The following is a 14,293-nucleotide window of genomic DNA, read 5'->3' as shown; positions in this document are numbered from 1 at the left end:
GGTCCATCACCTTCATCCCTGCTCCATGAATGGCATACATCCCATAATCTACCAATCATCATATTGTAATATCTATTCTCTAAGCCCTAAACAAAAGTCAGCGTACTGCGATTAGATCTGAAGTGGTATTGTAGCCAGGAGAGGTAGTTTCTCTGCTGTCCATCTCTCGCAGCTATACTGAGGAGCAAAGTACAACACCTGGTTTGTCGGGCCTGCTCCTTGTCTAGAGCTTCGCACGGTGAGGCTGCCTTGGTTTTAGCTTGGTTTCATGGCTACAGTACCACTGCGGGTGAGGCTGTAAGTACTGCAAGACCACTCCTAGTGCTAAGGGACACGTTTGGGAGGAGAGTGCTTCTGCAAGCCACCTTTTCCAGGATTGCACTACTCGACCTTTCCAGAGTCTCCTGTCCAAGAAAGACTACCTAACCTTCACGTGCTTTCATTTTGACCCCTTGTCTTCAGATATCAGTAAACCAACATGTCACCTCACTCCGAGAAACAGTGCCTCTGCAGGGTGGTATTGTCTAGGAGAGAGGTCACAGTGTTGGCCAGTAAGGTTTGTGAGGGATTATTCCCTGAAGTACCTTTATTGGGACCTACACTTCCTGGAGGGATCCAGTCCAACACATTGGTGAGTAAATACTCACAGGTAGGTTGGGTTTAAGGGCCTCTGGGTTTAGCATGCTAAGCTAAGTTCTACCAACATAACATCTGTGGGTATGTAGGTGACGTCAAGGTGCTTTTAACAATATGCAGTAAAGCGATGCGGCTTTCAAAAATGATACTGCCGATTTGGAAAAAAAAACACAATGTATTACAGCAACAGTATAGCTTTGGGATGGATACAAATCAATTCAATTGCTATGTAGGAAGAAATGAAGTCTTTTACATGTTCTTCATGTTTTTTTCTCTCTCTCTTTCTCCTCCCCTCTCTCTTTCTCACATTTTTTTAATTATTATATGTTGCTTGCAACTTATATATGTTACAGACTCTAACATTTTCTATTCTGAAGTTTTCCTTCAATTTCCATCAACCTGAGCTCCATATTGGGCAACAGAACGACTTTAAAATGCAGTTCTTTAGATCCAAAACAACAAGGGATGTCACAGACTGTAGGTAAACTCCATTGCGGTTGTGACACACAAAACCTGAGGCAAAAGGTATTAATGCCCAAAGAAAAAGTAAGTACTTGACGCGACATGGCACTAGCTGGCTAAGTTGCTCTCTTTAGAACCGTCTGCATGGAAAACAAGTTAATTTGCATTGCTCTCCAGCAGAAAATTGCCAAAACATTGGCTGAAAGATGATTTTGCTCCTGGTTTCAAAATCACTTAAACACCATAGCTTTTGTCAGCCTCTAACTCTTCAAGCTTTCTTTACATCCATGGTCTCTCCTAGCTGCCATCTTGTCATTTCATTACGTGTCTGTGGTTTATTATATATTCTTCTATAATTCTTCCCTGTTATAATTTCAGATAAATGTAACCTTTGTGTGCTGGTATCCCATCCTTAAATATGTTTACTTGTTTTCAGTGGAACATACTTCCAACAAAGTGTTCTTAGTTAGAACTGGAATGTGCTATCACCATTTGAGCATGAGATTCTGCCTTCTTAATCCTTCTGAAGCTCTGGCACACATATGTATGTCCCATGTCCGTGTGCACGCGTGGTCTGGTGTACAAGACAGATGACTATTTCGTTGAATGAGACTCTGCCTGAAAGCAGCAACAGCAGGACCTCCGTATCCCCTGCTTCTGTTACCCTGTTTTCATTTACCTGTGGTTGGTCTGAAAGAAAAGTTGGAAAGTGCCATAAGGTGCCAGAGAGAGGTTGTAAAGCCTTTAAGTGAAAAATTTGCAATGTACAAAATAGAGAAAGGAAAAGAAAAGGATGTTGGGGTTGCTAGGATATATGGTAACAACAAATCTTCTGTCAGATAATAGGGTTCATTATTATTCATGGTTTCAAGCATCCACTGGGAAGCTTGGAATCTATCCTCATGCATACGGGAGTCCTGCTGTACTTTATCTATAAGTAAATATTGGGAGAAAATTCCATAGATAGGTAATTTTTTGTCTGAGTAACAGGGAAAAGTCTTAGCTATAATCTCTGGTGGTGCCCATTATTAAGCATAATTTGGAGTGTATAAAGAGAAGTACAAATGCATTGGGTTTTGATCCAGATTAAGTTAGCCATGCTTTAGTCTCAGCCAAATCAATCATACAAGTTGGTCATTACTAAATTTAGCCTCATTGGCTTCTATGAGAAGAAACCATAACGAATGTAGCCTGGATCCAACCCCATTATAGATAACCACATAAACAAAGGGAAACCCCCAAAGTATTCACTACACAGTCAGACAATGTTGGTAAATCAAAATCTTAAACTCAATGCAATCTCACACTTCACGAAAGCCAGGGAAGCATTTGATGGAAGTAACATTTTACTGATTCTCCTTAAGGAAGTCATGCTCAGAGGAAGGTAAAAGGAGTGAGGGGAGCAGGGAGCCTAAAGAGGGCAGAAGACACACTAGCCTCCTTCCCTCTTCTTGAGAGGCACCAGCCAGATGGGCAAAGGGCCTCTAAGTGAAAATGCAGAACAGGAGGCAAAGAGGGCCTCTGCTACGCCTGCACTGGAAGCCCAGAAACCAGTAGAGGCGAGGCACTTTTGTAAGACTTCATCCTGCAAAGGGACTGCTATTGTTATGCTGAAAACAGAAGGCAAACCATTTGTCCTCAGCTGGTGCACAACCATTATCAGTATTATTATGAATGCTCTTAAATGGAAGCTCCCATCTATAATTTGGCATACCGTGCTGCAAAGCATTAGTTTACACTCCAAGGCAGGGATGTGGAACTGCCGCCCTGCAGGCCATTCTCCAGCCATTCTGGGATCCCAGTAAAACCTCCAGGCTATCTTGGTGGATACACTTCCGATTGATGGCTGCGTTCCTGGCTCCTGCCAATCAGGTGGTTCATTGAACCCCTACCTACTAATGTCAGACGGCACTGGGGAAGATAGGAGTCATGCTGTGTACCCTTCATGGGCTCCCATTTCATGGTGGTCATTTCTTCGTGGTATAATATCTCACCACTAGCAAAGAAGTGCTTGGATAGGTGGGTCATCCACTATCCCCACTGGACAGGCAATGCCCAGGTGGGAAGGATCACGCGCTCATACACTCACTCACCACAGGCACCAGGATCCTTCTATCAGGAAGAAATGGCTTCCATGACACTCTGGGTGCATGTGAAGAGTGCTGCAGCATCCTGTCCACTGCCCATGGATGGTTCCCCTCCCGAAAGGCAGGCAAAGTCATTTCTCTACTGGGTCGTTTACTGCAATCTGGCTCCCAAAGGCACCATTTGCATGCCCAGTGTGAGGTGCTCATTTCAGAGCCATGAACCAAAGATGTGTTTTGCCCAAATATCACAACATGCAAGAGGAAAATCCAAAGTGCAGGCATGGAAAAGCAAAGCGTAGTTTCTTATCCTTTGGGAGGGTTTTCTCCTTCTTACAAAAGGTAAAGTGAGAGCCAATGTGGCGTAGTGGTTAAGAGCACGGGACTGGGACTCAGAGGATCCGGGTTCTAGTCCCCGCTCGGCCATGGAGCTAACTGGGTGACTTTGGGCCAGTCACAGCCTCTCAGCCCAACCTACCTCAGAGGGTTGTTGTGGGAATAAGATGGAGGAGGAGAGAAGATGTAAGCTGCCTTGAGCCCTTTGTAGGAAAAAGGCAGGATATAAATCGCACTATAAAATATAAAAAATAAATAAAGCGAACCAGATTTAATATAATAAGGAGCAATCAGGACATCCCTTCAAAAAATAGATTGATTTTGTATTAGGAGAAAAGGAGTCTTATGGTTTGGCATTTATCTGGGCCTCAGCCTCCTGGACGTCATCCTTCTTCCTGCCCCTAGCTCATTTCCATATCCTTCTTGACATCCTGGTTTAAACCAAACTATAGAATGCCATTACAGCTGAGTTGGCAAACTATGCAGAATTGGAGACCCAGTTCAAACCGTGCATTTGGAGGCAAAGCACAAACCGTCATCTGATGAATTAGGAAATCAAGATGGAATTACGAGCAGGGCATGAGGACAAAGAAGGAAATCCTGGAGCTGGTTCTCTTAGGAATGGCAGCTGTTAGATCAGTCATTCTCAACTTGGTGCCCTCCAGATGTCTTGAACGAGGGCTCTTATCATTCCCCGGCCATCATAGTCAGTTGGAATCATGGGAGCTGTAACTGAACACACCCAAAGGGCAGCAGGTTGGAGAAACCTATTTCAGGCTATAGGCCCCCTTCCCTTCTATAATTTCACGTGACTAAAATATCTGCTATTTCCTGGACCCTTGAAAGAAATTTGAGGATATGAGAAAGTAAATGTTTATCAAACCTTAACATTACTACCCAGACTGTATGCCAGTCCCCTCTAATATGTACACACACACACACACACACACACACACACACACACACACACACACACACAGAGAGAGAGAGAGAGAGAGAGAGAGAGAGAGAGAGAGAGAGAGAGAGAGAATGCTTCAAGTGTACCTCACCCTGTAGGACAAGAGAGAAGCACCTCCTTCTTAGAGACTGTGCTTGGCCCTTATTTCTACATAATGACCACAGAGCACAATTTATCGAGTGGTAACTTATCACTGGAGAACTATTCACTTGCCCACGTGGTGAGAATAGGTATGCATAATGGCTTCCCTGAGCAGATTGTTTGTAGATATCACATGAATGCTGATCTCCTCCTGCCACACCTAAAACACAATATTCATAGATGATTTGTATATCTCTTTTCCGTGGGGGGAGGGGAGATTGAATGACTCATCTGTATATACCGTTGTATATACAACAAGGGTAAATGCTTTAGGTAGGCATCATAGGCTAAGATGATGGTGAGAGAACACAAACATGAGTGCCTCTGTCCAGCAGACACTTTTCCAATATGAGGGCAGAAGCTAGACATGCCCACGTACTCCTTCAGTTTGCCCTTGGGTTTTCTCATAGCACTGTGCTGAACTGAAGTAAGCTTCATCTGTGATGCAATACTGTATCATGTTCCTTGAGCATTTGTTGACTTTTGTAGAAAATTCAGCAGGGTCCATTATATTTCATTATTCGAGGGTGCTGTATGGCAGACTAGATGCTTGCTAGGCATGACATGACCAGATAGGTGGGACCACATTTTGCCCAAATCCAAGAGTTGGTTTTTGGTTTGAAGGCAACATTAACAAACAATGAGCGCTGCTGTCTGCATCACAGCTGGGCAAGGGAGCCAGAGAGTCTCCAGCTCCTGAATGTAGCGCTGGCCCCAGTGACATGCTGGTCGTCAGGGGGAGCAGCTTGTCTGCCTCCTCATGTATCGATGACGAGGCGTGTATTGAGCCATGCCTTCCCAAAAAAACCTAAAAAGCTCCTTTTAGGAAAAGTAAAGGCCTTTTGTGAAATATAGAAGAGGGGGAGTTGTGAATATAGTGGTTGATCTTCATGATGGGCACAACAGTCACGCCATGTCTGCAGCTGGTGAGCCCTCAGTCAGCCCTCCACTGTTCTCATTCAACCGCTTGCCTCATGTGGGTAGTGCAGTCAGTGCGGCTGCTGTTGCGTTGTGAGCATGTGAAGAGCAACGGTACTTTCTCAGCCTAGCAGCTCTTTCCCCCACCCATTCTATGTACCCCACCCATGCCAGATTCAGAGATGCCCTTCATTAGAATGTGTGCTTTGTGAGAAGGGAACCAGGATTAGAAGGAGAGCTTCTTTTACTGCTTGTATATCATGTCCTTCAAAACACTTAGCTGACTATTTCATATCGAATAACTTTTTGCATTAACTCTTTTATCCCATTGGGTTCATTTTATTTATCTCACTCTAGGAGTCAATGAAGAATACTAATTGTCTTGAACAAGTTTGGATATGTGTTTCAATTTACCATGGGAATGGAATATATGAGCACTTTATCCACCACCCCTTTAGTTCAAACATTGCAGGTTATCTGCCATGTCCATCCAGCTTTCTCAATGTAATAAGCATTGTGCAACCGAGGGACTCAATACCGTACCCATCTGTGCTGCATCACTCCAAGGAAATATATTCACTCCTTTGAACAGAGTACTTTTATGCCTGGTGATTTGTCCTTGGCCAAAACTCCCCTACCAAAGTGTGCCATTTTTCAAGTATGTTCTCCCTGTACTAATCTGTAAGAAGGGCACTTCAAAGTGTTCTGGGATTGTGAAGCAAGTCACACAGAAAAAAAGAACCTGCTCTCACAGAAACATGCAAATTGCAGTGCAAACACTGAAGAAGCCACCTTTATCATTTGTGATGTACATTTGTTTTCAAATTCCCTCCGCTGCTTGTTTACCCTGTGCTGCCATGGAAGGGGTGGGGTGGATGAGTATGTCATTGAAGACAACTTCAGCAATGGATTCCATTGTAAAGAATCCATGTTCTGCTGTCATATTTCCATTGCGTCCTCTGTCCTTGTCTGTCTAAAATGTGTGCCACCATTTTGTTTACACCAAAATGGAAAACAAATCAGAAGCAACTTGTATAAGGATTATTTTCCAAGCATGCATTGGAAAAGGTATAAATCAGCAAAGCTAGAATGTACTCAAAAGCCACAAAACAACTAATCATTAGTGCCAATTTCCAAAGTGCTGTGAATTCAAGGATGTTTCATGAAAGATAATTTGGGTGCCATCTTACGTCATGCTAAACATAATCACATTTCTAATTGCAGACTTCTGCTCAGAGCTAGGAGCTAATACTACCTTCTTTCTAACAAGCTAACATTCTGTTTTCCCCTTTCACTTCTTTTTTTTAAATATATAATAATAATAATAATAATTTTGGTGCACTGCACACCACCAGTGTACCTACAACAGATGTGCGGCGTCTTCCTTTTTCCTTTTCTCTATCTCCACATAGTTGTTGAACCCTACCAAGAGATCTCATTCCAATAAAGCTATTCTTAGTGTTTCAATAGCCTTCTGCTTATATGTTTGAAGATTCGAAACTGAATGGGGAGGTGGCCAAGGCGGCGCTGGCAAATGAAGACTGTCCCCACATAGACCAGGCTATGTCACCCGAGGAAGGTCTGCCCTTTACCCGTTCTGGCACTCGGGAGAGATATGGACCTTGCTTCCTCTTATCAACCGGGGAATATTCCTGCCCGCCTGATGGAGGAATAAGAAAGGGTATGTAGATGAGGTCCTGTAATCACATAGATAGAGGCATAGTTTTAAGAGATTAAATACGTTCTAACAAATAGCAAGCTTCTTTTATATATTAGCTTTTTGCACTAAAATATAACAGCCTGATGCCTGCATTTTAAGTTAATCAGTACATCTGGGCTACAAACAGTGGTTCCCAAACTTTTTCATCTGTGTGCCCTTCACAAGTAGCATCACCTGTCCTGCAAATCCAACAGGCACCTGCACCAGCCCTCGCAGGGCTCCACCTCAGCTCCCTCCCGTATTGTTCTGAGATTCCCTCAGCCAATATGGCACCAAGTCCTTTACTGCCACAAAATAACTTGGCCCTGTTTTAGCTTCTACCACCGTCTTTGCCTCCTTTGCTGTGTGACTGATAGACAAGATGATGTAAACATCTTCAACAGAAATGTGGAGGTTCCAAGAAGCTCCACCTGAAGGTCACCTGTGGGAATCCCGGTCCTTTATAAATAGGGTTGTTGTTATTTTAAATTACATTCTCCATGACAAGTGATCATGCCCCAAAGGGTTCATGTACCCCAGTTTGGGAACCACTGAGTTGAGGAAGCATCAAAAGCTACATTATATGCACTTCTACATCAAGCAGAATTGTCTTTCATGCTTGTTTACTTCATTAAGTGCCAGCAGGGAGTCATCTGCAGTAGCCTTAACTGCTTCCACTGCTCCCCAAGACATGTAGGAGATTCCTCTATGGAAATAGTTGATAGACAGCAGCATTTTGGGAAAAACAGGTGTATCAGAACGATCATTTGGCCACCTCTGTCTTTATATGGCATTTAAGGTAATATTCTAGGACAAGCAGCATTATTAACTCAATCAAAGGCCCACCATCACCTCAATTAATTTGACTTTGCCATTGTTAGTTTTTGTTACTGTGACCTCTTGCCAGTTTCCCTGGAAAGTTTGATTCAACTTTGTGACAGTATCCACTGCACCTGTGACTGATGTAAAAACGAGAGGGATCTACACAAAGCCAGTGCAGACCATGGCTTATTCAAGCTGCTAAATAAAGGGCAACAAAACTCCAAATCTGATAAGATTTAGAACAATAAACTGCCATGTAAAGCCATGTCTAAAATGTGGTATACGCCCCAGCCTGCTAACTTCAGCATACATACATTCTGGTGTGCCCCTGGAGTTTCATGTGAACCTTTGATGAATTCTCTGTGCTATATCCCCTGCCCCACCCAAATAAAGTGGATAGAGCAACCCTTGGTTACGCTGTGTTTGGGTGACACCCCAACCAGCCATTGTCTTGGATTGTGGCCATAGATTGTAACACTATGTATTAAGAAACTGCAGAGACTGTAGGGGGGAATCCATGGCACAGGACAGAGCTCTGCAGAAATTGCTGGATGTGTTGCTTGTTGGTTAAAAAAGAGAAAGAGAAAGAATTCTAGGCTAAATGTCAGTGGTAGAAATAGAGCATACATCATTATAATTTTAAAGCTTATTAATGATAAGATATAGTAGTATCACTGTACTTTCATGTGAAAGTATTTCTGCTAAAATTTACCTTTGTAGCAAAGTGTTTTATATCTGATTCTGTATTGGATAGGCATTGGCCATTTTCATTCAGCTGGAGACTTTGGTTGGTTCCTGCTTCAGTGCATGATGGGACTGCCTCAATGTGGCACCTCTTTGGGGAGGAAAAATGTGCAGTTCCCATAATGCACCTCAACAGGAACCAGGCTCTGCCTGTTGACTGAAAGTAAGGCCAGCTGGCTAAAGCATAAATGTCAGCATATTGTTGGCCTGTTTGGAAAAAATATATATGTAGAGAAGATCTTAAATGTTTCTTTCAACTGAATTTCATTTCATAGAGTGTGTAAGCGTGTCTATAACTTGCTGAGCTGTTTTGTGCATGTCTAAAACTGGCAGAGAGGGATAAAGGAAACAAATGCATGCAAAAGTGCTGGTAAACAAACTGAGTAGTATCTCTACAGCAACAGAATGAATGCTTTGGATTCTGGGTAATGGTGGGGGTGATAAAGACATTTTTGAGGGGCCTTGCTCTTCAAAAAATGCCAGTTCAGTAGAATCGCATAGAAAACACTGATGTTTGCTTATTCCAACTGCTTTATTGTAGTAGAGGGTGACCCTCCAAGAGAAAAGATCTCTCTCTCTCTCTGTCTCTCTCTCTCTCTCTCTCTCTCTCCCCCCCCTCCCCCCCCACACCATTTTCTGATTGTTCTGGCACGGCCATGTTGCAAGGGATACTACTCTCGGCATGTCAAAGCATGAGGATGCTACTGATCTGGCTACTTTGGTGACCATTCTGTTGTTGATCCAGTGCTGTATTTTTGCATTTTTTTCCCTTTGAAACAAAGGTTATGAAATGCCACAGAGCCTTAACAGCATTGCTGGCATAAATGGAAAAGCATTCGAATTATCCTCAAACCCTGCACCTTACAGTTCTCCTAGCCCAGTGAGACACTGATGGTCTCCCATCCCATCCATTTTGTAGCATGGATCAGTAGCAGAGAATGGTCTAAATAATCATAATGCTAAAAAGGAAGAAAAAGAAAAGCAGTTCTTTCTAATTAGCCGATGCAGTGCCACATCTAAGCAAATGACGATCTTTGGAAAATGTCATGTCTCTCGGTAGCATCTCATGGTGATGGTGTTACTACCAGGTTTAGTAACACTTGCATTGTCCACATTCTTGATAAGTAGTGTGGAGATGACACTAGGTGGGCATTAGTAGCTTCGGTGGGCCATAAAACTGCATGATATCGGTACATAAGACACTAAGGTGGATGCACCATGTAGTTTTCTCAAATGGTGCACCATGCTGGTATGTGCTTTTCTTGGCTAATAGTGGATCCAATGGCTCTTATGGAATGGGTTAGGCATATCGTGTAATGCTGAAACTTGCCAACAATGGAAGATTTTGCTTTTCTCAGGATATTTTTGAGCCATAGGAACCCTGCAGGAGTTTGAGCAAAACACACGCAGTAAGATGAAACTTTGCATGGGCATCTATTCTATGTTGAAAGCAATAAGATACACTATAGAGAGGTCTTTAGCTGTCTGGCTGGCTGCATGGGAAAAAAGTACTGGTGGAGAAGAAACCTGGCTGCCTCTGCATGTAGCTCTTTCTACCTTAGCCTTCCTTCCTTTAAAACACCCAGCTTGGTTTGAAAAGCACAGGAGAGAAGCTCAAGTATTGATTATATTCTTTACATGCAGATCTTTGCAAAGAAAGGCCTGTCATTGCTAAATATATGCCAACAGAGGCAGTCAAAGTGACTTGACCTGGAGAGAACCAGATGGACAATGATGGCCTATAAGCGTCTGGGTGAACTGTGCAGGCATAGAAGACCTCCTCATTTGGACAAATGTAATCTCACTCCATGCAAGTTTGCAGGATGATTTTATGTGGTTTCAGAGATATAAAGTAGATTTGCAGGCTTTTTCTATGGCCAAAATGTAACAAATGGTAGACATTTTTGTTGTTGTTGTTCCATAGCATGAATTGCATGAAAAACAAAACAAAAACAACCCTGCAACTGTATGAGTAACTTTAAAGGGGTGGGGTGGGGAAAGACAAAGCGATATATTTTCTTTCAAAGCTCTTTACTTTTACATACGTTGTTGTAGCCAAACTGTAAAATGTTCTAAAATAGTACATTCCTTTGCTATGGATTACTTCATTTTGTATACAAGATAAAAAGAGTGAATGGTTTTAAAAGTGCAATTGGGCGGTCATATTGACCATGCCTTCATAAATCCATCACACTGACATGAAAAATGCAGAACTTTTCATTCAACTAGAATTGTGTAAAATGTACAAACAACCTTTTTTCCTGTCTGTTTTTGTTGGCATGCTTGTGAAACATGGGACCAATTCTTGGACCTGATGGTAACAGCTGGTCTAGATTTAATTTTCCAGCTCTGGTTATGTTGTACTTTATTGGTGTATAGACCCAATGTGAAGACCCCTCATAACAAATGGTTCATATTAAGTAATCAGTATTGGATTTTATTTTTTTAATCAAAAACAATCTGGGATTTACATATACAAATCAGGAAATTACTCAAGTACAAACTTGTCTCAGAGTTTAAGAAACAAGACAATGGCATTGTATGCAATTTAGAACTTCTGAGTAAAATGCATGCACAATGTTATGCAAAATAATTCTAGCATGAAATAAATTTTGTATCATTGTTTCAATGCCTGCTGTATAGTGTAAATCAGAATTCTTTTTCTGAAATGATCAGGGGTTCCCAGGATACGCTTCTGAAATCGTGAATACATGCCAGACTCCCAGTGAAAATAAAAGAAAGAAGAAGCTCACTTTGGTTTTGCTTCTAAAATGGCAAAACTGGTGAGCAATAATCTAGTGAACCCCCAATTCTGTGATACATCTCATGTTCTCAGTCTTCACAGCACTAATAAATATAACAAGTAGAAGGTAAAACCTAGAGAGTTCTGTAGGTCTCTCTCTCTTTTTCTCCCTCTCTCCTTTCCCCCTTAATAATAAAAGTTTGGCTTTTTAGTTGATCATGTGAATTCAGTTTTTCTTACTTCTGTCGTTCTCTTAAATTTTCCACTTTGCAACTGCGGCCCACTTCCTGTAAGCTTTTAGAAAGGATCTTCAGTTAAAAGGAATGCACAGTTTACCTGGTTATGTCTTACGTTGCCCAATAGAGGAGGCTGTAATGGAGATTCATGGGTGGTGGTCACGTCCTGTCCTTTCCAAGTCAAAGAACAAAATATATAGATTACTATCAGAATCATTTTTGTAGCTAAAACAAGTGCAGTGTTTCTTCTAGGGTTATAAATTCACCATTGTAATCTGTCCGCTTCCCAGAAAGAAGGCAAGGCCTCAAGGCAAGGGACAAAGGCTAAAGAAAATGGACTTGGTCGTAAGAAATACCTAAAAATACAACTGTATTTCTTGCTGTACTCTACCCTTAAAGGTTAATAATAGGTTTGGCCAATTTAAAAAGGAATGTGTAGCCTTACATTAAAAAGAATTCAAAGGCCAAACTACTGTGCCAATCCTGTGGCTACTAGACAGGAGTCTAGACAACCATTAGGATAATTCTGGGTCCCACTGCCAGACTCCGAGGCTTGTTCCAAGGGTGGAGCTGGGACTCTGAACATGGAGCACCTGGTCCTTGCAGCCACCATGGGGGAAAATGTGCTAGCTGTGGATCCAAGGTTGCAAAAATGTCCTTGGGGCCGGGAGTTGAGGGTGGAGAGGGGAATGGTTCTGCCACCATATGCAATATCCTGGCAGGGCTGGTCTCCTCTCTGAGCCCTGCAAGGCACCAAACACTTAGATGGCCAAAAGCAGCCACCTAAGTGATTTGCATGGTGGGAGGAGCACACAGGTTATATTTGGCACCATGCATAGGATGCCCATGATCTTCTCGGTTCAGAGGGCAGCCTCTCTGGATGGCACCCAAAGGGGGCAAACCTATGCATAGCATTCCTCGGCCAGCTGAAATCCAAAGCAGTCCTTGGGAGGGCATCTGAGGGGCCAGAGGATGCAACAGAAGTGCTGCTCTGCCAGCAGAGGGGAAGCACTCTGGTGGGCAGCTGCTGGAGGTCCTCTTGGTGTAGCCACAAAGAAGTTCCCTTCCACCGTTGTCCCACTGACCAATGGGAGCTGAAAAAGATGGCTGGTGGGATCTTCAGTTCTCCCATCCACCTGGCAAGATTCCCAACTCTGGAGACTATAGCTAAGTGACCCCCATATATCTATTGTCAATGAGAGGAGAGAGGGGTAGGCTCACACACACAGCCCTTGCTGGCTTGGCTGCAGCAAGCCAACAAGGCTTTAGATACGGCTGTTGCACTGCAAAATCTCCCACCCAACTTCTGCAGGATTGCTTTCCCCAGCTGTCATTTTGTGCCCATCTGCTTGGGATGGAGCTTCACCATACTTATTACCATGAGCCATGCGTAACATGACCAGGCAGAGGACTGCTTTGTCACTACCCTCTACTTGGTCTTTTTGTTGTTCCTGATGCCAGGAGAAGTGCAGGTCTATGGAGCAAATTGTTGCAGAAACATCGCAGAGGCAGAAAGTTAAGAGAGAAAATGGGGTAGTTTAAGATCAAATTAGTCGTAGATCTCTTGCATCACATGTCCGTCCTAACATACACATTGGGGGTGATGACAGTGCCATGGAAGTTGTTGTTGATTATTTATTTATTATTAATTTATACAAGCTTTTAGATGCCACCCTCCATAGCCAAAGTTAAAAGCAAGGTTCTCTATTTCACGCAAGAATGGTTTACAAAGTTAAAAAATACAATATAATGATAAACTAGTAATAGCAATACATTTCAGTAGCAATACATTTCAGCACCTGAGTTAACCAACAGAAATAAGGAATAAAATAAATAACATGCAAAAATAAAAATAAGTATAAACAACTAAATACATAGTTCGTATATAAACAAACCACACTGTCCTGGCAAAATATATAAAACAAGTATAATAATTTTATTAAAATCATCATTGAACAATTAAAATACTGAGAGAGCACAAAAGATTTTGCCTGCTGCCAGAAAATGTAAAGAGTTGGTGCCAGGTGTATATCTCTGGGCAGTGAATTCCACAATCAGGGTGCCACAACTGAGAAGGCCCTTCCCCACGTAGCCACCTTCCTGACTTCCTTTAAAGGCAGCTCCCAGAGGAGGACCTTAGAAGATCATCTTAAGGTCCAGGTAGGCATGTATGGGAAGAGACATACACAAAGAAGGCACTGGTCTTGCCTTCATTTCTTTAAAAAGCAAACCAGGAAGAGCAAGTGAGAATGGCTGAGCATAGCACGGTCCTTTTAAAGCTTATGAAGGCTCCAGAGAAAGGCTTTTTATTTTTTGGTTTCTCTGCTTTATTTTAACTGTATTTCAAGCTCTGATGTAAAGTTGGTTGGTATAAAATAATTACCTTTAGTAATCGTCCCAGTTAATGAATCCCAGGTGTTTTGCTTAGACACTGATGAGTTCAGAGAAATCTCTTGCTTGTAATTAATGGCTTGGATCTACCAAAGCCCTGAGGTGCTTGTGGTTCTGGCCTAG

General features: G+C 42.5%; 1 protein-coding gene across 4 annotated transcripts in view; it reads left to right on the top strand.

The window, feature by feature from the left end:
- The window catches only part of KCNC1 (potassium voltage-gated channel subfamily C member 1), a 140,001-nt gene extending 129,492 nt beyond the window's left edge, over positions 1-10,509 (top strand). Inside the window, exons 3-4 of one of the 4 annotated variants that reach the window (XM_044425869.1) lie at positions 7,028-7,216; positions 10,445-10,509. In XM_044425869.1, coding sequence (XP_044281804.1) covers positions 7,028-7,216; positions 10,445-10,509 — 254 coding nt within the window. Of the gene's footprint in view, positions 1-7,027; positions 7,217-9,582; positions 9,693-10,444 lie in introns of those variants that run through there. The other 3 variants (XM_044425873.1, XM_044425872.1, XM_044425870.1) reach the window with 3 other exon arrangements.
- Positions 10,510-14,293: the final 3,784 nt, after the last annotated feature.

The sequence above is a fragment of the Varanus komodoensis genome, unplaced genomic scaffold (assembly GCF_004798865.1).
Source record: "Varanus komodoensis strain SLA01 unplaced genomic scaffold, ASM479886v1 scaffold16, whole genome shotgun sequence".
NCBI classification, from domain to species: Eukaryota; Metazoa; Chordata; class Lepidosauria; order Squamata; family Varanidae; genus Varanus; species Varanus komodoensis.
Note: the sequence above shows the minus strand (reverse complement) of the source record. Positions and strands in the feature narration are given on the sequence as shown.